The following is a 23,592-nucleotide window of genomic DNA, read 5'->3' on the forward strand; positions in this document are numbered from 1 at the left end:
TACTTCCTAGTTTCCCAATTGTTTGTATGCGGTAGATGATGTCACTGATCTTCTTAACAACTTTGTACGAGCCTTCCCAACTGCACCAAAATTTGGATGGAACACCTTTCCGCCAGTGAGGGTTGTATAACAGTACCAAATCTCGCGCCAAGAAACCTTTCGAATTATTGTTCTCATCGTACCTGTGTTTAATCGTACTACTCAATACCCTGGTCGTTCCTTCACACTCTGTTGTTTGGCCAATGAACTACTTCGTAGAGCTTGCGCTGGACAGATTTGCTTTGCATAATCAGTATCGTTCCGACGCTTCACAACAGTAGTGTGCGCTGGCTTGAAACAACCCTTGCATTCTTTCTGCGAAATTATTTCCTTCGTTTTAGTACGTCCGTTAGGGCTTTCCAATGTCAGTGTTTCTCTCACAGGTACCTTCGGTTTTGATTTGTTTGGCCCATTCTTTCCATCAACCCTTGCCCGATATTCTGCTTTTGCGGTTTTTGCCGGATCTCTTTCACCAGCACTCGATTACTGCTAAACCCTTCTTCCAAACTGAAGTTAAGTGGCACATCCTGGTTCTCATAGCGCATAATCTTTCTTGGCATATCGATCCTGATGTCATGGTCAACTAAGAAGTCCACTCCCAATATGACTTCATCAACGATCTCCGCCACAACGAATTTGTGTAGAACCATGACCTTCCCAATTAGGACTTCACATACCACTTCTCCCTGGTCTTGGTTATACTCGCCTGTGACCGTACACAACCTTGCTCCAGGTAACGGCTTTACTCTCCTGTTGACTAAATCAGATCGAATCAAGGAATGAGATGCGCCCGTATCTACAGTCAGTACACGCTCCTTGCCATCCACATTCCCTCTGACGGTAAGACTGCTTGATTTCCTTCCAATTTGTGGCACAGATATCACAGGACATTCAGTAGCTGGAGCTAGCTCTCGATTTTTGCATCTGGCACGCTCTTGCTCATCTCCTCCAGCTTTGTGTTTACGGCCACTCAGGTTGGAACTACCAGGACCAAGATCGCAATGACGTGCAATGTGACCGGGCTTCCCGCATTTGAAGCATTTGATAACTCTTTCACTCCGCTTTTGCGATCCTTTCGGCACCTCCAATATTGCGTCTACACACTCTGGCCTTTCTACTTCCACACGGCGTGCTTTGAAAACTGGCTTACATTGAAGCGACGCTGTTTGCTGAATCAGAGCATGTGATACCATTTCTGCGAATGTTAGTTTTGGATTAGCATATGTAGCCCGCTTCGTTTCCACATTTCGTATTCCATTTATGAAACTCGATTTTTACCCTCTCGGTGTACTCCACGGGTGCGTCCCCATTTGCCAAATGTGCCAACCTTTCAACATCTGAGGCAAACTCCTGTAAAGTCTCATTTGCTTTTTGGTAGCGGTTTTGCAACTCTATTTGGAATATCTGTTTTCTATGCTCGCTTCCATAACGTCGTTCTACAGCAGCCATGAATGCGTCATAACTGTTCCGTTCGTACTCTGGAATCGTCTGTAAGATTTCCGCTGCAGGCCCTTTCAATGCCACGAAAAGTGCAGCAACTTTATCTTCCGCATTACAATTGTTCACTGCTGCGGTCTTCTCAAACTGTAGCATGAAAACCTGGAAAGGAACAGAACCGCAAAAGGATGGTGTCTTTACCTTCGGATTGCTTGCTGAAACAGCTGGGCGATTTAGTTGTAACTGCTCCATACGACCTTTCAAATCATCGACTTCTGCCTGAAATTGAGCGATTTTTGCATCCTGCGCTTCCAGTTTTGATGATACCCTTGCTTCCTGTTCTGACAGTTGCTAAGATATGCGAGATTATTGTGCTTTCAACTGCTCAGCCATATATGTCTTCTATTCTTCTAACTGTTTTTCCATCTTAGATGTTATACGTGTCTCCTGTGATTCCAGTTGGGATGCTATATTGTCTTTTGTTCTTCCAGTTGAAATGTTATATCTGTCTTTTGCGATTCCAGTTGAGATGACATTTGCGATGACATTTCTGAAATACGTGCCTCCTGTGCTTCCATCTTGGAAGTTAAACGTGTCTCTTGCGATTCCAGTTGAGAAGCCACTGTCGATGTTTGAGCAGATATTGCAGCCAAAATAATGTTCAAGTCTGTGCTCGTAACTGTCTGCGTAACTGTCTCTTCCATTTTTGTTGTTTCCTCGTCATCAAGATGAAAGTCATACTCTTCCACGTCAATTCCTTCTAATTACATTGCCTGTCGTTGTCTTTCTGAAGTTCTAGTTTAATACCGGTTGTATTCAATCTACGGCTCTCCAACTCCTTCTTCAGTTGCTGGATCTTCAATTCACTTAACTTTGGCATGTCCAAGTTGTATTCGAAGTCTTCGGAATTTATTCAACAATTCCTCTTCTGACACCAATTGTAACGAATTTACAGCAAACCCTCTTATTTGCAACCTTCTGCAAAGTTCGAATCACTTAACTGTTGAATAAGCAACTCCAATATTGAATAATGGAAAAATGTCCTTTGTTAAAGTACTTCACAATAACACTTATACTTTGCAACTAGCTTGCTTAATAACCAAACTGACTGATAGCTTAAATGAAACTGATTCTCGCATCTACTGTTGTCGCCTTTTTATACTGTCTGATTTCCTCGTTGCATATATCTAGGCTTTTCTAATTCCAGAACTTACTAATTAGTTATAAATATCTCAGCTACAACTACAGATGTATAATTTCTATAGCTTCTCTCATACCCCATGCGCTTGTATGTGTGAGCGACACTTCCACAATTATAATTGCATACCTTTAGGAGCATCTTAGATAAGATATCTGCATGTGTTTGTGCATCTCTCCTCCGCTGCGTGTACGTACATAAGTAATATGAAATAAATATGAAATTATTGATGTGAATTCACGTCACTGCTTTGCATCGGCATAGAGATGGCAGTACCCCTTAGTTTTGCTAACATTCGTAACAATATTATAGTAATAAGCTTTAAGGTCGTAATTCGTATACTTTGCTCGTATACTTTGATATCTTTGTAGTAATATTAAACAATATAAGGAATTGCTATAAAGCAGTGGTCGGCGCGCCATAGCTGAATTAAGCCAGATATGCTTCACACATATTCTTACTCTCTATCGTTCAGTCGTTAGCGAGACAGGAACGAGTAAACACTGTGCACGGCTGTGGCAAAAATGTTGAGATTCCCTGTGAGAAATATTATAATGCGGAAACGCAACTGTTAAGACGACGTTTCGGTAATTAACTCATGGCCTAAATATGTTTAGGGTGGATTTTAAGATTTTTTAAAGGTGGGGAAGTTCCATTATGGATTCAATTTTTTTCTGATTCAAAAAAAAAAAAACCAATGGAACTTCTGCTTTGCGAAAAATTGCTATAGAATGTTTAAAGTACCTTAACAAAATAGTCAAAATGAACGAACTTTTAAGTGTTTTAAGGTCAACCACATATTTTCTCAACATTCCGCACTTCTCTGCTTGCGGCACCTGTATTAGTTTCAGAGATATGATTTTTAAAGGATTGGTCGTCACTTTGCTTGTGTTAATTTTCTTGTCAAGCCGCTTTGACAAACAAGTTTCATATGGCTTTATATGTAAAAATATCAGTTGCCCTTCGAAACGTCTACAACTTGATAAACTAAGGCATTTTTCAAACTATTTCTGAATCAAAAATCAAATTTTCCAAAAAGCTTGATTACTCTGTTTTTAATAAATACACGTTGCCATTTTAACTTTAGTTTTGTGCCGGAATACTCATGTTATCGCTCTCACTAATACACTTACATTTTTGCCGATACTGCTATAAAGTGTTTTTAGTGTAACAGATCTAAAACCCTTTTTAGAGAAGCTAGAATACATTTACATATATAACAACCGTTATTGTTACAGTGTGTGTGAGTTACGTGTGAGATGTGTGAAGAGAACTTTAAATTTGTAGCTCGATATATGTATTTGTAAAATTTTACAGCTGGTAAAGCATACTTGTGGGGGCGTAACCCGCATTTACCGGAACGAGTAAGGAAATTTAAGTCCAGGTGATTTTATTTTATTGTCTAAGAGCAAAATATTATAACGCATGAAGTAATTTTTTCTCGTGTGAACCAAAACTCCTATCATATAAGAGCATTGATTCAATTCAGTGGTTGACAGTAAACCGGAATGCCTTTATGAAATTTTTGGGTTTATATAGTGGTATACATAATCTGGCCTCAAGTATTGGCTAAAAAGGCAGAAGGTTGCGGATATTTTAAAAGAAGGTATTATAAAGATTTTTTTTACACAGTCAATCACAGCACATAAGTGCATTACTTGGAAGTGTTTTTCCTTACTCGTAGTCTCAAAAGGTGGACCAAAAATTATCTGCGGGGTCGCCAGCCATCCGTTCAAATAGGAAACTTAACATCAAAACCTAGAAAAACTGAACTAGGAGTGCCGAAGGGTGGTGTCCTATCCCCACTTTTATAAAATTTGTATATATCATAGCTCCCTTCCCCATCAAAAGGAGTTACCATTGCGTCATATACCGCTGACTGCACGATAATGGCCACGGTTCCTAGCCTTGTCATTGATGACTTTTGCTGGAAAATTAATGACTATCTCCCTAGTCCTAACAGTTTTTTCACCTCGCTAAATTTTGCACTATTGGATACCAAACATTCGGCAACCTTATTTACGTCGTGGATGTGGAAAATGTTAGCAATATTGGACATTCACGTCGATGGCGCGCTACCGACTTTATAACAAGCCAAAGTGCGGGATGTGACGTTCGATCAATATCCACATTTTAGCGAACACGCACCCGCAATTATACCTAAAGTTCTGAGCCGTAACAAAAACCTCAAGTCCCTCGCTGACAACTACCTATAAAGCACTAGGCCAGCCGCTGGTATCAGAACTGCCACGGCATGGCTTACTCCAGATAAAGGTGAGAAGAGGAATACTGAACGAACAGTTTCTGATGAATACTCAAAAACTTGGGCATCCCAACGGACATGTGGTTGAACAGGCTACTATACAAAAATCCGGCGTTTAAGAACTCAGCCATTTGAACCTGATTGACATTAACAAACCCTTGCTCTCATCCTCTCATCAACGCCGCCAAATTTCTGGCGACTACCGATCCCAATATCAAATAACCGAAACTCGCAGTTGACAAAAGCAATCTCCCACGGGAACGGGCGCCACTCTGTCACAACCTTGATCTGGGTACTGTAATAGGTTAAACCCTTTCTTATCATCAACCTCGACCCAATGTATCGCTCTCAGAACAACACCTACCTTGGCACTGAACGTCATGCTGAACATATACCCAGTAGATATTGCGGGAAAGGCGGCCGCGGCAAGGTCATTGGTCAGGCTTCGTGATATGGGATATGGACTTTCTGACCGCAGACACTCTAGCCTTCATACCAGTTTCGACTTTATCTCGGACAGAACGGATTATTGTATGCCGATAACTGCTCCCTATAAAACCTTCACCCCAGTCATTCCATTGAGAGAGGAGTGGGGAAGAGGAATTATCTGGGGCATAGGACCGGCTAACTTGTTCCCGGATGGGACGAAGCTGGATAGAAAGGTTGGTGGGGGGGGGGGTGTCTTTTGTTAAGAGCTAAATTTAAGCCGCAAGTTTAAGTTGGCTGATCACTGCAGTATATTCCAACCGGAAGTTGCTGCGATTAAGGATGCGGTGAATGGAATGCTATCCAGTGCTACTACGGTTAGGGAATTTAACATCTACTCTGATAGCCAAGCGGCTATCAAGGTCTTGAGCTCAACTACAGTGCGATAGAGGGTGGTCTGGGAGTGCCTGGCCTCGCTTGCGATTGCATCGAATTATTTTACAATTAAGATTATCTGGGTCCCGGGCCAAAGTGATATCCCAGGCCCGCATCGATACAACTGAACCAGATGAAGATGGCTGTAGAGATTTCGGGATCCCGCTGGCCACCTGTGGATTGCTCCTCCATAGCTGGGCCTCGAGTCAGCCCAGCAAACGTTGGGCGGACACCACGTCTTGCAGGGTAGCAAGATCTTTCTGGCCGAAAGTGGATGGCAGAAGGTCTGCTGAAATAATTGGGTTCACTAAGGCTCACCTATCAATGGGCATTGCGGTTTTGACAGGGCTCTGCCCCATGGGTATCCATGCGGTACGTCTCAATATTCTGGAAACTGCATCCTGCTGCAGCTGTATGGAGGATGATGAGGTGGAATCATCAAATCACTTTATGCTTGATTGCCCAACTTTTGCCAGAACTAGGCGAAAGTACTTCGGTCGCGACCCACTTGGACCTCCCGAGGAGTTATCCAAGGTTGAGACTGGTATCATTCGGAACTTTTTTCGTTGCTTCCGAACGATTCTCTAAGTAGCTAGATCTAAGTCAACGTTATTTTTGGTGTATGTGGTTTCACAACGGACCTTCGTGTTGTCCAAGTGAGCTATCCTTATAAGGGAAGCTACCACCTAACCTAACCTTACCTACCTAATGTATGTCCTGCTAGGTATCCGTCGCCCCATTTACTGGATGGGGCGAAACACTGCTACGAATACAATTACAACATTTTTTTTTATAAAAAGTGCCCTGAATATTTTAGAATTTTTTCGAAACTTATCTTGGATCGGGACTACTTCAGAACAATTTCTAGATAATTCTCGGGATAATTTCGAGATTGTTTCGGGACTCTTTCGTATAGTTTCATAATCATTTTACTTTTTATTTGTTATTTCTGAGGTATTTCACCATAATTTCTAGACCTTTAGTTATGGTTTCGGATTTAGTTGAAAATCATTTGGAGTGTGCTCTCAGGATAATCTCGACATTTCTCCAAGATAATTTTAGGACTGTTTCATTACGATTCCTGAATTGTTTTCGGCATCTTTTGGACTATTGTGTGAGCATTTCGAGGTTGTTTTTGGTATAATTTTTACGGTATTTTGTGATAATTTCTGCACAATTTCCGAACTATCTTTAGGTAATATCGTAATTGGTAGCGCGATAGCTTAAGGAATGTTACTGCATCGACTAGGATGGTTTTGAAATTTTGTTTCAAATCAATTTGAAACTATTTGAGATGATTTTACGACGGATTCGTAATTTTCATCGAGATCACATCATTAATATTTGAAAGATGTTTCGAAATTATTTCGCGAAACTGTTTTGCAATTGTGTTCGTGATTATTTTGAAACTATTCGGTATTTTTTTTGGCATAATTCTGGGACCAGTGCAGTGTTTCTTCGACGTTATTCGGGAATTTTTATGGCATTATTGCGAGACTTATTTAGGGTTGTTTTCGGGATTATTTATTTCTATTTTGGGAAGATTTTGTAGTTGTGTTCGTTATGATTTCGAAACTAATCAATCTTGTTTTCTGCATGATTTAGAGACCCTTTCGGGATTACAATGAGGCTATTGGGGTATTGTTCTGGGATAATTTAGAGATTACTTGTAGCAATTTCGGGTGTATTTTCGGGACTACTGTAGGATTAATTTCCAGTTTTATGTGCAAATCATTGCATAATTATTTTCACTCTTATTGAAAGGATATTTAGGGGTCGCTCGCCTTGGGAACACAATTTTTTCAAGTCGTTACAGCAATTAGTCTATTCGAATCCTTTCAAGAATATTTTTTGTGTGGGCCCAACCAGTGTTGGAGAAGTGGGAAAAACACAAGCTATAAATCAATTTCAAGTTTCAGTTCAAGCAATTTTTATGTTTAATTTTCTTTGTGCGAGCGTAGCTGCGGATAAAAGCTAGTAAAAATAAGAAAGAATGTTAGTGTATACATACATATATGTATATACGCAACAGACATATATTCCTAGAGTTTTTATATATCTGAGGTAATTAAACAGAAGAAAAAAAACATTTTATAAAAAAAGTGTTCGCCCCCATTGAACATACAAGAGCGCGATCTTCAAGTGCCAGCTTTTTACAATTTTTTCCTTTTATTTCTTCTCCAACGGCATATGCGTTAGTATGCAGTGATATTTCCGTTTTTCGTCGGCGAGTGTTAAGTAGGATGCGGATGTGATAAGCAAGCGATGCTTCCACTTTTTCTCTATCGCTTTCACCATCGCATTTACACTCTATTCCATTATATTTGTGTCTATGTATTTTGATATTATTTTTTGCGTGTTTGCGCTTAATTTTACGATGTTATCTTTTCTCATAAGCTTTTGGTTTTGCTGGTTTTATTATAAAAATTTGCCTTCATTTGTTTATAAAAAAGTATGTAGTTACATAAAACTTATTTTGTTGCATTCCCTGTGCCAAGTTTACTGACGTTAGACATATCCGCACCATTTTCTTGTTTTTACAACACATAAACCGTGTTATCCCTTGTGGCATGCAACAGCTCAAAAAGCACAAATATGAAAAACTCTTGTATGCAATAACAATAACAACAATGGTCGCTAAAACACTAAATATCAACAAGGCCACTTATGAAAATATGATTATTATGACTATTATCACGACAAGCGGCATGGCAGTAGTGCGGGTAGTCATGCAATCACAATTTATCGCGGACGTACTTTACGGCGCTTTTCTGTTGCAACTACACTAGCGTTTTATATATACATATGAATATAAACACCCCGATTAGAGTGCTTTATCAACAAATGCACTGTGCGAATTGGGTCAATTCGACTTTCTTATAATGCTAGAATGTTTAGAATATGCTAAATACCTATAAAATCAAAATCCCAACGTTTTAAGTTACGTTGATACATATTTGAAATATTTGTTTTCAAGCCTTTTAACCCTTTCACGGTAAAATTTTATATCCACTCTCCTAATACTTTTTTTGATATCTATCTTTGAAATCTAAGAATAATTTTTGAAAAATTATGTCTTGAACAATTTAATGAATTATTTTAAAATTATGAATTACTTTTATTATCCTGTGTGGGGTTTGTATGCTGTATGGGTGATACCAAATGTAAGAGAATATGTAATCACAACACTGTATGTGGTCGGAATGTACGTGGTAGAGTTGATATACAGCAAATCCATTAAAGAAAATTAACGAGGACAGAAAAACAAATCAGTCATACATACATATATATAAAATAATCAAAGGTAAGGAAGATGCAACAGAAGAGCAGGAAGAAAAAAAGTGTTATAATAATGTCGATAGCATTTTGGATGATAACAACGATGCCGAGCAAGTCAAGGAAATATTAAAAAGGAGGAAATGTGAGATTATATAGAGCAAGAGCCCGTGACTGCCAGACCTTCGTCATTTTATAAAAGTTGAAATTTCGTCAGTGCGTACTTCCAACTGAAGCAGGATCGTTGGTCTATTATAAAACTTGAGTCGTAGTGGCTTTAACAGATATCATGCAAAAATTTTGCAGAAAAATAGACATTTCTTTCGTCATTTTATAAAGGCTGATTTTCATATATGGTCTTCGTAGCGATATTAGAAGCCGCTAGCCTCATTGCCAGATACTTTCCATAGTGGCTTTGATTAGCCACATGTATGTTGTTTTTTTATTTAAGAGTATTTGTTGTTCTATCTCCAAGCTAAAATCGTGTTTACTTACCATTACCAGTAGGTGATGCGTTTACCTTTCCGGAATAAACACTATCACATTCTTCTTGCTGGAATTTTTTTTCTACCCAAATAAATGTAGAGAAAAACGAGTTTTCTTGTCTATAAACAGCTGGTTTGCTTCAATTTCCATTTACTGTTTCCTCTCATTGAAAGTCCACTTTCGCAATCATCACTTGACCTCGTACTACTCTCCGAACTATGTCGAAGTTCATAAAAAATTTTTAATAGGACGTCGACTTATCTGGTTTTATAAACTGGATAATTTATAAAAGTTTTGTCAAAATATGACAGAAAGTCCAATATAAAAGCCAAAAAGGCAATGGTTCAGTAATGCTCACTTTTCATTAAGTAAATATGAGTAACATCAAAAACTGCCTCAAAATGACCCACTGGTCATTTGGTGTCAAATGCATTTGAATTACGTCATATAACTGACTTAAAGCTTAAGTTCAAATTTTGAGTTCATTTCATTTCACAACTCGCTATTATAAGTTGATCAGAAACTAGTTTTGAAATAAAAAAAATTTGCCAAAATGCAAATGAAGTTTTAGTTGCAAATTTTCCAATAGTCATTGCCGTTTACCCTTGTTGGGTATTTTATTTGTCACTTCACAGTCAAAATGGACGGAAAATACAATTGACGTCCGATACAAGGCTTTTTTATTAATCAGACAAGGTGTGTGGTCAAATTTGACCATTCGAAAACCATTTATTTATTGTTATTTATTGTTAGCATAAATTACAGCTAACGAATGCTGAATTCATTACGAATGGTGAATTCGGTGTGAACAGGACAAATTACGAACCACTGAAGAAGTTAGGATTAAAGCGGTTTGTGTTTGTTGAGGGGTTCAGCTCTTATTGTTGTTTTTGTTGAAGCGATAAAGCCACTCTCCGAAGGTTTTCTAGTATTAGTTTGGTTTGTGACATTACTTACTATATTAGTGGTGGCTTAAAACATGTCCAATTTTCACATCCATTCTGCAACAGATGTCGCAACGCTGTGAAAATCAATTGGCAAGAAACAGGATAGAAGTAGAAACAACGAAGGCAAAAAAACAACCGCTGTGATAGCTGAATGATTATAGCACCGGCGAATAAACGTTGCCGATGAAGGAATTTAGCAGTTCCCGAAATGATTCTATACAACAAGCTTTGGCAGTTGTCTAAATTTTTTCTTTCTTCTATTCTAATTTAAACAACTTTTTCATTTAAGAAAAAATTTATCGTAGCAAATAATAAGATAAAATATTTATTGTTAGACCAGGAGCTCGATTCGTACCCTTTATTTTATTTTATTTTATTTTATCTTATTTTATTTTATTTTATTTTATTTTATTTTATTTTTTTAACTATTTCATTTTACTATTTTTATATTTTATTTCGTTCAATATATTTGAATTTATTTTATTTTATATTATTTTTTTATTTCTTTATATTTCATTTTATTTTGTTGTGTTTTATGTTATTTTATTTTTTTATTTTGTTTTATTTTATTTTATTTCTTCCTTGAGCTCCACTTTCGGCTATACATTATACATCGGTTGTACACAACAAGACATATAAAGCTATTTATACTAAATATACATAGGTAAATTCATAATAATCTGTAAATTAAATGTCAATGTCTAAAAACGAACGAACAATGGATGTTGTTGATAGAATTACTGCCTTTTGAATAGGTAGAAGCTTATCTTCTAATTTTAGTTTCTCCAGGGTTGTCATAAGGGTTTTGGGTACCACGCCTGTTGATGAAATGATTACTGTCTGTATGCTTACTTTATATAGGTGCCATAACAACTTCATTTCCTGAGCAAGTCCTATGTACTTTCGTTTCTTTTCTGTGTGCACGTCTTTCAAGTTGTGCGTATTGGGATCCCCAATATCAATTAAATACGCGCTCTTTTCTTTCTTTTCTAATAGGACTATATCCGGCCTGTTATGGGGTATACTTCTATCTGTAAGTATAATGCGGTCCCAGTATAGTTTATATTCGCTACTTTCTAGCACTGCCAAGGGAGTATATTTATAATACGGCACCTCTTCTGTAAGCAGATTCATACGGATTGCCAAGCGCTGGTGAACGATTTTCACTACGTTGTTATGTCGTACTAAATAATCTGTTGCTGCGAGCATAACGCAAGCTTCTGTTATGTGCTCTATTGTTTCCGACTGCTGTTGGCACTTCCTGCATTTGTCACTGTCTATTTCAGCGCGTACAATGTAATTTAAGTAATTTTTTGTGGCGATGACTTGGTCCTGTATTGCTATCATGAGGCCCTCAGTTTCCATAAAGATTTCTGAATTCTTCAGCCATAGGTTTGAAGCTGCGGGATCGATCCCTGGTTGGCTTAATGAATGGGGGTGTCTGCAATGGAGTGTTTTCATTTTCCATTCATCAATGAGTCGTGCTGTATAAATAGAATCGCTTTGTTCATTCTGTATGTCGAGATTAAACAAGTTTAAAAGCGTAAATTTTTATCCGCTCCGCATGCAGCTTGGTGTAGTGCTGTGCTTTGCCCTAAGAAATACTGGCGTAGGTTTGCGATCTGTTTTTTGCAAAGATGTTGGATATCTATCAGGCCACGCCCTCCTAGACTTTTATATAAGTTTATTCTTATTTTAATTTATTTTATTTTATTTTTATTATATTTAATTTAATTTAATTAAATTTAAGTTTTTTTATTTTATTTTATCTTATTTCATTTTTTTCATTTTATTTTATTTTATTTAATATCATTTTACTATAATTTATTTTATTATTTTTATTTGAACTTTTTCATTTCATTCTTTTTCATTTTTTAATTTGTTTAATTTAATTTTATTTTATCCTACTTTTTGTTTAATTTAATTCTTTTTATTTTATTTCAATTTATTTTATTTTACTTTATTTTATTTTATTTCATTTTATTACATTTTTTAACTATTTCATTTTATTTTATGTTTTTTTTTTTATTTGAACTTTTTCACTTTACCTTTTTTAATTTCATTTTTTCCAATTTTTTGGATTTATTTTATTTTTTTTATATATTTCATTTTATCTTCTTTTATTTTATTGTATTTTATTTAATTTTTTTATTTTAATTTTATTTATATTTTATTTTATTTGAACTATTTAAATTAATCTTTATATTTGAAATTTCACATTTAATGTTTTTAATTTTAGTATTTTCAATATATATCGTTTTATTTTACTTATTTTATTTTCTAAATTGCTTCTAATATATTTTATTTTGTTTTATTTTATTTTTTCCCCGGTTGCCCCTTGTTATTTCATATAAATCTAACAAATTAATATAAAAGGATGTTCCAACCAACAAAGTCCTATAAAGAAGCAAATTTCAACTTAAACCTGAATACTTCAATGTGCTTTGGTTTTGTGAACACTCCTTAACTCTTTACTTCCCACAAATCAGCAAAGTATATAATTGGAATACATAAAAATTGTGTATATGCTCATATACTTTAATTAGTATGTAGTTGACGTGCGATTTCGCTTATATCAACTCTATCACGTACATTGTTCTCATATTACGCTACAGTGCCATGACCATTACTCTTACATTCTATATTACTACATACAGTGTAATTGTATTGGTATATACAAATAGAACACACTACGACTATTCTTACCCACTCTCCTATATTCTATACAGTGTATAAATACTATACACTACATTTACATTTTAGCATTTTAGATATATCCTCCTCACATAGCATATCACTTAAAAAGACTACGCTTACACCTTAAATTCAGGATTCACACATACCGTTACCAAAGTTGTTTACACATAAAAAATCGTAATTGCAATCGAGAGAGAGAGAGGGTTTTGTTATTACTGCTGTTAGGTACTACATAGTTGCATATATTTTTTGCAGTGTACATCAATTTATAAGTGTGAACAGTGCTATCTACGCGTAATTTAAATTCTCAAATAAAATATGCGCAAGCACGACCCCACCACAGCAGCCGTATTTGCCAAATAACGCATAGTTCACTTTAAATGCATAAAAAAATTCACGTATTTTCACGTAGGTATTGGTTTTAAATTTATAGATGTGTGTATATAAGCAGTATTTTAAAATATCTACCAAACCGACTCAGTTAATTGAGCGTGTGTTTGGTGTCTGCTACTCACAAAAACTATGCTTTCTATATACAGTTTCAACCGTGACTTCACAACTAAAAATGTCTATTAAAATAATTTTTTTCTTTGCTACGAATATGTTTACAAATATTTTGCTTCACGAGTATGAATTTTGTGAAGTATTGCAAAAATTTTCGCATTTTAAATGTTCTGATTGTGATTGTATGCAAAACATAGGAATGAGTGTACGTAAAAGTTTCTCCAACACTTGAATGTGTTGAGCTGAATTTATAGTTGCCAGCTTGTATGCAAATCCCACACCTCACACCTACAAAACCACCAATATACATATGAACAATTAAAATGTCATGCAGGTGGATATGTCAACTTATATGTGAGTACATTTGCTGCAATATTTTGTTGAAGCCTAAGGCCAACACTTTGGTATGCGACATGATATGTTGCACAAATGCCACAGCTGTACTTCCGCTTGACAATTGCATAAATGTGTGTGCAGTGTGTTTACTCATCTGTGCATACATACATATATATTAAGCTCCTAATATGTATCATATATTTTACATAATGCAAAAAGTGCATACCATATATTTATTAAGGTATTTTCTGGAGCAGATGCGGTGAAGGGTGCCAAACCCGACATTTTAGTTTAGCAGATTGGTTGTGTAGTGTGTAAGTATCACAATTTCCCGACGGAGTGCAGTATTTTGGATGCCCATGGAAGGCTTGCCTATTCATGATAAAAATATTGGCGATAGAAACACCTTAAAGAACAAGAATATAGAATACAGTTCTGGAGAAAAATGTGGAGTTAAAATAAGTGCATTACGTATTGGTTATACAACGCGGTCGTCAGACCCATTTTAATATATATCATTAAGGTTAAGGGGTTGGCATGGGGTAGACCTCAATGCTTATATCAGTCAATACCCTCCATACCCACAAAAGATTTTGCTCAATCTTCTCCCAATATACCTGAACGATAAGCTCCGGGCGAGTTGTAATGCGGTTAGACTGAATGCAGTTCTGCTCTGGAGCGATTCAGATTTGGCCTAACCTAAACGAACTCCTTCAGTTCTGTGAACATATGTATTATATAGCTTGCTGATAATTTTCTCACACTTTGTTAAATCGCTAGAATCTTTGTTGCTATTTGTGTTGTTTTTTTTAACAATGTAACGTTCCGTTCAAGGATCACTCAGAACTTTCATCGCCGTTCTCCAACGGAAGTTCAAAAAAACTAGCATTTTAATGGGGTTAAACTATAGAGACTGTGTTGTTCAGAATATCTGAAACCAAGTTTTTGTTTTTTCAGTGTGAAGTTTAGATTCGTGTTTATCTAAGCCAATTGCACCCTTGATACAATGTTTAAGACTATATAACGAAGACTTAGTAAATCGTAGCCATTCGAAAATCAACGATGGAAGGGTTTCCGATTTTACTTCTTTTGAGGGTTAGGATAATAGACTTTTCTCAAAACAGAGTTAGGAAAGCATCGATTGTCATGGAACTTAGTCCTTGATCTTTAACTTCGGGTTGTATATATATATATATGTAGTTAGTCTATGATATAATGGTTAAAATGATCGCTTTTATGAAGGTCGAAATATGCCAGTAGGGAGATAACAATTATCTAAATCTTAATATTACATCAGGTGATCTCGGTGAAAGGGTATTTGAAGGAAATCTTTCAAAGATTATCCTTGTCCATTTACATTGCCACGTAGCGGTTTGTACTTTACTAGGAGCACAAGGAAGCTATGAGTTCGTTGCTTAATTTTGGTCTCTGCATGCTGCAGATATTCCGAAATATTACGGATGAAATTTACACCTCCACTACTGAAAGAAAATTTGTATAGTAACATCTTTTTTGCCTACATGAGCTCAAAACTTGCCCTTTTAATCTAAACTACGCTTCTTTATGCATATGCATTGCATGTTCTTATATTTCATTGCAGATTTACTCATTGCACTTTCGTTTGTTTTGGCCTGTTGCATTCTACGTGCCCTCTCACACTTGCCTGCAAAAGAGGTCACACGCTGCGGGCTGGATTGCACTTTTACTCAAATATTTTCACTAGAAATTCAAGGCAGATGTGTGTGTGTGTGTGTGTATGTGTCCACTTGTGTACAATCCATAAACAAATGAGCTTTCATATGCATTTGGCAATTTTCGTTAGATATGTAAGTAAGACAAAAGGAGTTCCTTTTACTCAATTTACAAATATCAGATTCTTTTTGAAAACACAAATTCTGAAGTGGTTGGTTGAACTGACATTTAAAATTTGTATGGTTTACTTAAATTTTAATATGTCAAAGTTTAATTAAGTTTTATTATAGCCTGAATAGAAACCAAATAAGAATATGTGGTTGTATGTTTAAAAAAAATCGTTTAAGTTTTTGTCTTAGCTTGTTACATAGTTTACGGAAATAGGTGAAGGGATTAAATTTTGTTTATTTGGTTACTCTGTTGCTAGAAAAAGTTCTTAATTAGTTATACAGTGTTATTAGGAAAGTAGATATGTATTTCGAAAATCAAAAAATTAAAAACAATAACAATATACATATATAATATATATAATTATATATACAGAGGTTGTATATATATTAAGCAGTGATTGAAACGATATATTACCCTGAAGGTTTTTTTGTTCTTGCTCCAGCTCTGAGCAGAATATAGAGCAGAGCCGTAGCACAAACGAGTATATGCTATCACTCATGCTTAGCTACTAGCTTTGTCGTGCTTTAGAGCGGAGCAAATGGCAGAATAAGAACTCCAAACGAAATGCTATCTGTGGCGGAGTGAGAGCAAAAAATAAAATGTGTTGCTACTTGCTCTGTAGGGCATTGTTATGCAGAAGTTTTTTCTTTTCTCGCGCTAATACTTATCTACACCAACTTGAAACGTAACGAAGAATTAACATTAACAACAATAACAAGATGCTTCAACAAAAACTTTAAAACCGACAAATAAAACCACAAGCAAAAACTCAACAATATCACAACGCTACATCAGCTCCAACAACGAAAACAAGAGAAAAGATAAAGTTCTACAAAACAATTCCGAACAAAACAAATAGCAATTTGTTCTCACTTCACTACAAATAGTATTTCATTTGGAGTTTTTTTCTTTCATTTGTTTTGCTCTATGTAGCTCATGGCAGAGCTTGATAAATGCTATTGCTTTTTTATGCTATGACTCTGCTCTATGTTCTGTTCATGTTCAGAGCCGGAGCAGTAGCAAAGGATATTCTTCGCTACTATTTTGGGGTAGCAAATGCAAGCATTGATATTAAGTAGCAAAACGCAGCAAAGTTATGTAAAAATTTCCGGGCAAAACATTATTCAACTATGTACATTCTACAAGTCTCCATATACATATTTTGTAGCCATTTCACATTTAAAAATCTTCAACACCGAAACCAACAAAAGCTTTTTATTAATTGGCTTCGATAAATATTTATATATATGCAAATTAACATAGTTTTGCATATATATATAAAAACACAGCTATTGACTATAAATATACCACTATGTAAAAAGTAGTTTTAGCAAAGGTAAACTATAATGGAAAGCAGCATACGAGCATTAAGAGATTACACAATAGAAAGGAACATAAAACTCACATAAAAATCAGAAAAACATCCTTGTATAATTACATAAAGTACAAATATATACACATTTATATACATATGTATATATACGCACTTCGTTCTATTGCAATAAACTAAAAACTCATCCCTAAAATTTTAACTCACACGCGTAATTTATCCCACTCTCCCAATCCCAGCAGGTATCATCAAACCATAAAATGTCATCCAACCTACTCCTCATCTCATAGCCAACAAATTTTTTCTCCATCAACTGTGGAGCTTTTAACCTTTTTGAAACATTTTTTATTTATAAAATTTTTTTTTTTAGTTTTTAGTGTTTCAATTTCTTTACGCCGCATTTTTCGCATTTTCTCATATTTTTTCATTCATTGGCATTTAAGTTTTGCTTTCCAGTCACTTAACCCTGGCAGTACGTGCTGAATATAGTGACACATAGCTTTTTTTACTTTATTCCGTTTAACATTGTTAATGTGCAATAAACGTTGTTCAAAGTGTACGTTTAAAAAGTTAATCCAATGATTTTTAGCTTTTTGTTTTTTTGTACAAATAAGTCAACGACACCAATTATAATTTTTTATTTTTTTTTTGTTACCTCCAAATATATTTACATAACACCTATAAATTTACACATAACGCCATATATTTGTAAATATTTTTTAAATTAATAATGGCAACATCGTTTTTGAAGCCATTTTTCTAGGATTTAAATATTATTTATTTTATTCATTTTTTAAATATTACATTTACTTTGCCCTCAAATACGTTCATCAAAATGAGTCATTGGCCTCATTCTGGCTTAACCTCCACTCCAAAGCTGGAAGGCGAGGACACCACATAATTGCAAGAAAATAAACTGACGTCATTGATTTAATAATAGTGTATTCAAAATAGTGTACAAAAAGTTATCAAAAATGCAAAGCAGTAACTGATAGATTTGTTGGGTTGGCTTTAAAAAAAAGCTAGTGGAAACTGCCATTTACAACAGTGGTACAGCACTAAGATTATAACACGTCGTTCAACCATTGTGTTCTTAGCAGGTTGTTTTTGTTAAGATAGTTTCCCCCGTTCCAATGGACAACTCTACAGATCAGGATAAAAGTTCAATATGCAAATGCATCAAAAAATGGATACACATACATAGATCATAATATTGTTGCATTTGCATGTTATATTTTCGTTATATATATATTATATTTTATCGGGATCGGCATCACTGTCCATTGGAACACAGTGTGTGTCAAAAGCGTATGTGGATTATATTTGCATTGCCAAATGTGATGCAAAGCGCCCAGATGACTCATTTCGGATATGCAATTTGTATGAGGGAATGCGTCGCATTTGGAATATTTCGCCCAAAATTACGCATTTGGTGCAACGTAAATGTGATATAAAGTTGCTTTTCAATATTCGTTTATGTTTTACACAATAATATTGTAATATTTCCATTTTTTTTTCACAATATAATCGCACTTTTTTATAGAAATTTTGCCATATGCAAATATATATGCGTCATAAAAACTTTTTGTCTTTTGTTATGTCGCATGTACCTACTGACATTGAAAAATTAAAAAAAATATATTAATATATAATAATTATTTTTTTTTTTGTGTAACTTTGGTTTGTTTTTAGTAATTAATTTTATTTCGTATTAATTAATTATGTATGTATTTTAGTGAAATCCTCATATTAAGCTATTGTAATTTTAACATATTTTTGAATTTCGTGCAAATATTACATATGTATTTACAAGTAGAACAATTTGCTATCAAAAGTTGGAAAGTATACGAAATTTGTGTTGAGCACAGAATTTCGTCATTACTTTCAATGTATGACAACATTTTCTAAATTTATCGTTTAATTTAAACGTATTTAATAATTTAGTAAAAATTTAGACAAACTGACATCAGGACGAACTGACGGCGAGAACTATTGCGCTAGTACCTAGTAAATTTCTTCAAAGCTTTTTCATCCAGTAGTGGGCTTTATACAAGCACTCCTAAACTTCTGATTGAACTATTGACAAACAAACTCATCCAAAGCCATGCGTTTGTTATTTTGCAACTTCTGCCAATCGCCTTCTTTGCATATTGTTGTAGATATACAAATAAAAAATGTTTAGTTTTTCATTTAAGGTTTAAAATGAATAAACTGTTATTGTTTTGGGTCTAGTTAATTTGTTTTCAGATTAAAGTAAAAGTTGAGTGGAAAAAATATGTTTAAATATTGGAAACGCTAGTTCATATGTCTGTAAGTGCTACCAAGTAAAGAGGGTAAGCTGTCAAAAACTATCCACAAAAACATAAAATAATCATAGCCCCCTGCGGATCCAAAATTGATTGATTCAAGTAGATATCAGGATAAGAAACTTCTTGTTACATTTGTATGCTACATTTTTATCGGGATCTGGATCAGGTTTCATTGGAACGCAGGTATTATTTTCCTCTTTCGTTTAGAAATAGCTGAACAAGCATAGAAGCAACATGTTGTTGTTGTTGTATGAATAAGGACACGCCCCGAATGTCTCGGGAGTATTTAGCGAACTGCTTTTTTAATGATAACAAACATGTATGTATACGCCTTGCCTCGTTACCCGTTGATCAACGACTAAACCACTACCATTTTTAAACGGTTTTATTTAGGTTGACTAGCAGGCTGTCTGGTTGGATGGCTGGCACGAATTTTTAAGATTTTAATTTTACCAACACAGCTACAGTTTCACTTTTTACGTATTATTGAACCACCTTGCACTCGCTCCTTTTACACTCACTTGTGGGCTCTCACAAGTCAAATAAAAGTCAAATTGAACATTCATCAATTCGTCAAATTTAACAATATCAATTTCCATTTTAAATTTGAATAGTTGGTAAAAGGAACAAAATCCAGAACTATTTTGCATTTATTATATAAAAGACATGCAGGTATAAATTCGCTCTTGCAAACATTAAAATTCTACAATATCTAGTCAAAGTATTTTAAATAAATATTTACTATCAGTAAAATGATAACAATTTTACAAATTAAACCAAATATGTAATATTTGCACGAATAACTACAACAATTTCACTTAAATACAAATACTGCTTGGCCAACAATGAAATATGACAAACTCCACAAAAAAATTTGATTTTTGAAAAAGACATGCACTGATTGAATGTTGAATTTTTGTAAAAGAGAAACAATAGAAATTACTTATTTTTTCACAAGAAAAATATGTATTTATTTTCTATTTTATACTATTTTATTAAAATTATTATTGTTTCGCACACAAAATTATTATTTTAAATATGATTCAAACGAAATTTGTAATCCAGATTTTAATTAACACATTTAAAGCAATGTACAGAAACCACATTTTGTAAATTGCATTTTGTCATATTTCTGTTGGCTATTCTGTATGTATGTATGTACGTAGTTTACTAAAATTTTTAATTATTATTTCTACTTTTTAAACAATTGTTTGCAATTTTGCTAATATTATACTTTTTTTTTAATTCCAATCCACTTTGACGTCTGCAACATTTTTAGCTCGGGCATTGAAGGTAATCCGACAGTATTTTATCGTCTAATGCCTGGGTCTACCGCACAAACCAACAAATTTCACACGTTTTATTTGCAACAAAGACCGGATAATGGTGATACATGGGCGGATATAAAAGTGAATCATCCGTTGGATTATGAAAGTATAAAGGAATATAATTTAACGATACGTGTAGAGGTGAGTAAAAATTGATTTGGATTAATAGCAAGTTAAAATGATTTAATTTTTGAATACAAACTTTTGTGGTAACTCGCTGTAGCTTGTGCGGTAGCGTGATTTGCACTATGGTATTGCAAACTGAGTCATCATCATTATCATTAATTGGTGCTTAACCCCCTAAGTTTTTTTAGCCGTTGCGTAAAAAGTCACGATAGCTATCTCCGTTTTACGATAATTAACGTCAATTTGGAGCATCAAGGGATTTCAATCTTTCTCCGACTGTCTCTCCCACTTCAGTTGAGGTTTCACCCAGGGCCGTAGAGAGAAAATCCGGGCCTGCAACTAAACAATTTACGGGCCCCCTATAAAAAATCCACTAATACATTTGATTAATTTAATTAATGACGTCTCAGTCATGAACCATTACTGATGGATTACATCAAAAAAATTTTTGCAACATCAACTAAATGATTTTTGGACTAAGAGCTGAAAATAAAATTAAAACTGAATATTTACTGTTTAAGTATACTGTTTTATTGTAACGCAGAAATACAATTCTCTTTTAACAGCCATGTATTGTCTTAAATAATCTTTTCTAGTTACTTGGTAACATTTTAGTACATTTCTGATAAATATAATGATGATTATAAATTTTAATTATTCAATGTAGAAGGCTCGGATATCAAAGAGTGGCTTTTCTTGCTTTTTTCGCCGCAAAATTTTTTATAATAATATCAAAGTTTAACTGTCTTGCCAAAACGGATTCAAAACAAAGCGTGGCACGTCCTGAAACTCGCTCTTGAGATGAACACGATCTATGAAAGTTTTTTATTCTTGCAAGGACGTGAAAGAACGTTCTGCACCAGCTACAGTGACAGGTATAGTGCAAGAGATACGTAAAACAACACAAATGTTGGGGAAAATTTTATACAGATTTTGAACATAGATGGTTTTAGCAATTCCAATGGTGGCAGACGTTTATCAAAATTTGCTTCGTAAATGTGTCTCAAGTGAATTATTTCGCATTCTATCCTTTGAGAAACGTACGACTTGTATTTTTCGATCAATTTTGCTGCGCTCACCCGAACCGTAGTTCCATCCATTTCTTCAAATTTCCACAAAAAGGAAAACGTCTCGTTCAAATTTCTCATAGCTGCAAATCGTTCAGTAATGCCAATGATTACCGAATCAGCGATCACCAAGAATGAATTGGTTTTGAAATCAGACTCTGGATCATCCGTAATGATCTAATCTAAATTATCTTCAGACCGTTTTTGGGTTTACTCTTTCGAATCTCCGATTCTCAATTGCATAGCAACTGTTTTGCATTCGTTTAAAATTGTTTCTCATTGGTTCCTGATCAACTTCAAATCAGCTAATAAGGCATCTAGATGTCGGACCTCAACACTTATGGTGGCGTATCTAGCTTGGAGTACGACGTTTCTTTCATTAATGGTTGTCAGTATTTTGAACCAAATTGAGGACAGCAAGATCCATTCGAACTTGTTCATGTACTGGATAATGCCGGTAACATCTCCGTATGCTTGTGCAGTCAAATTTAGCTTAAGTAATGCGTTTATTGCTTGTGTTAATCCTGGAACATGGTTTGCGAATGGTCTGATTGCCTCAATACTAGCCGACCACCTAGTGTCTGAAAGAATGTGAAGAGAGCTCGGTACATTGTTTTTTTTTAGGATGTCCCATCGTTGCGACCTGCTGCTGAAAATAGTAAAATATTTTTGTACAACTCCGAAGAAAGTAATTACAGCCGTACAACATTCTGCAGCATCAACACCACATAAATAGAGACCGTGGATTGCACAAAACGAGTAATCAGCATTCGAGTTTTTGTCGAGAATGTGGCGTTGTACTCCGTTGTAAGCTCCTTTCATATTGGCGCCGTTATCGTAGCCTTGTGTACGACAATCGTTTAAACGGATTTCATGTTTACCTAGAGTATGGCAAATTAAACCCGCGATTTCCTTACCAGTTTTTTGGTTACAATCCACGAAAGCCAAAAACCGTTCTTGAATTGTAAAATTTTTTGCTTTCGAATTGAAATGGAGGTAACGCGAAATGAACGTAGTCTGTTCAATGTGACAAGCATCAGGCATAGCATCAACAATAATAGCAAAATACTTGGCTTTTTTGCGTTGATCTAATATAGTTTCCCTCACGTGTTTTGCACAAATTTCTATAAACTATTTCTGAATGTCGGGGGACAGGTAGTGAAACTGTAAACGTTTGTGCTGCTGTTGTGAAATCCTAACTTTCTCCAAATGATATCTTAGTATCGGATCATAATGGCTTATGAGTTCTAAGATGCCTAAAAAATTTCCTTTGTTTCGTTCACCAAGATATATACTTTCGCCTCTGAAAGCTAGGCCTCTTTCACCCAAAAATAAAATAGTGTCCAAAATTCAATATAAAATTTCTTTCCACTTTTTAGTTTCAGTGATTAGCTGTTCATTGATAAGTGTATCAATTGTCGATTTAAAGTATTGGTGCTTAACAGACGACATGGTAGGCAATAAAAAGCATTGCTACTGGCACTCCACACCAACCAGTCACGCTCCACTTTCTCTCCATTTGGCA

The 23,592-nt window shown here is 35.0% G+C and overlaps 1 protein-coding gene across 2 annotated transcripts in view; it reads left to right on the top strand.

Annotated features, from left to right (window-relative positions):
- CadN (Cadherin-N) overlaps nucleotides 1-23,592 on the top strand; it is an 855,435-nt gene that overhangs the window by 359,029 nt on the left and 472,814 nt on the right. Inside the window, exon 2 of one of the 2 annotated variants that reach the window (XM_067767103.1) lies at nucleotides 20,826-21,015. The exons of the other annotated variant lie outside the window; for it this stretch is intronic. Within the exon in view, the coding sequence (XP_067623204.1) occupies nucleotides 20,826-21,015 (190 nt within the window). The remainder of the gene's footprint in view (nucleotides 1-20,825; nucleotides 21,016-23,592) is intronic. 2 annotated transcript variants of the gene reach the window in all.

Source organism: Eurosta solidaginis, chromosome 2 (assembly GCF_040869045.1).
Source record: "Eurosta solidaginis isolate ZX-2024a chromosome 2, ASM4086904v1, whole genome shotgun sequence".
Classification (NCBI taxonomy): Eukaryota; Metazoa; Arthropoda; class Insecta; order Diptera; family Tephritidae; genus Eurosta; species Eurosta solidaginis.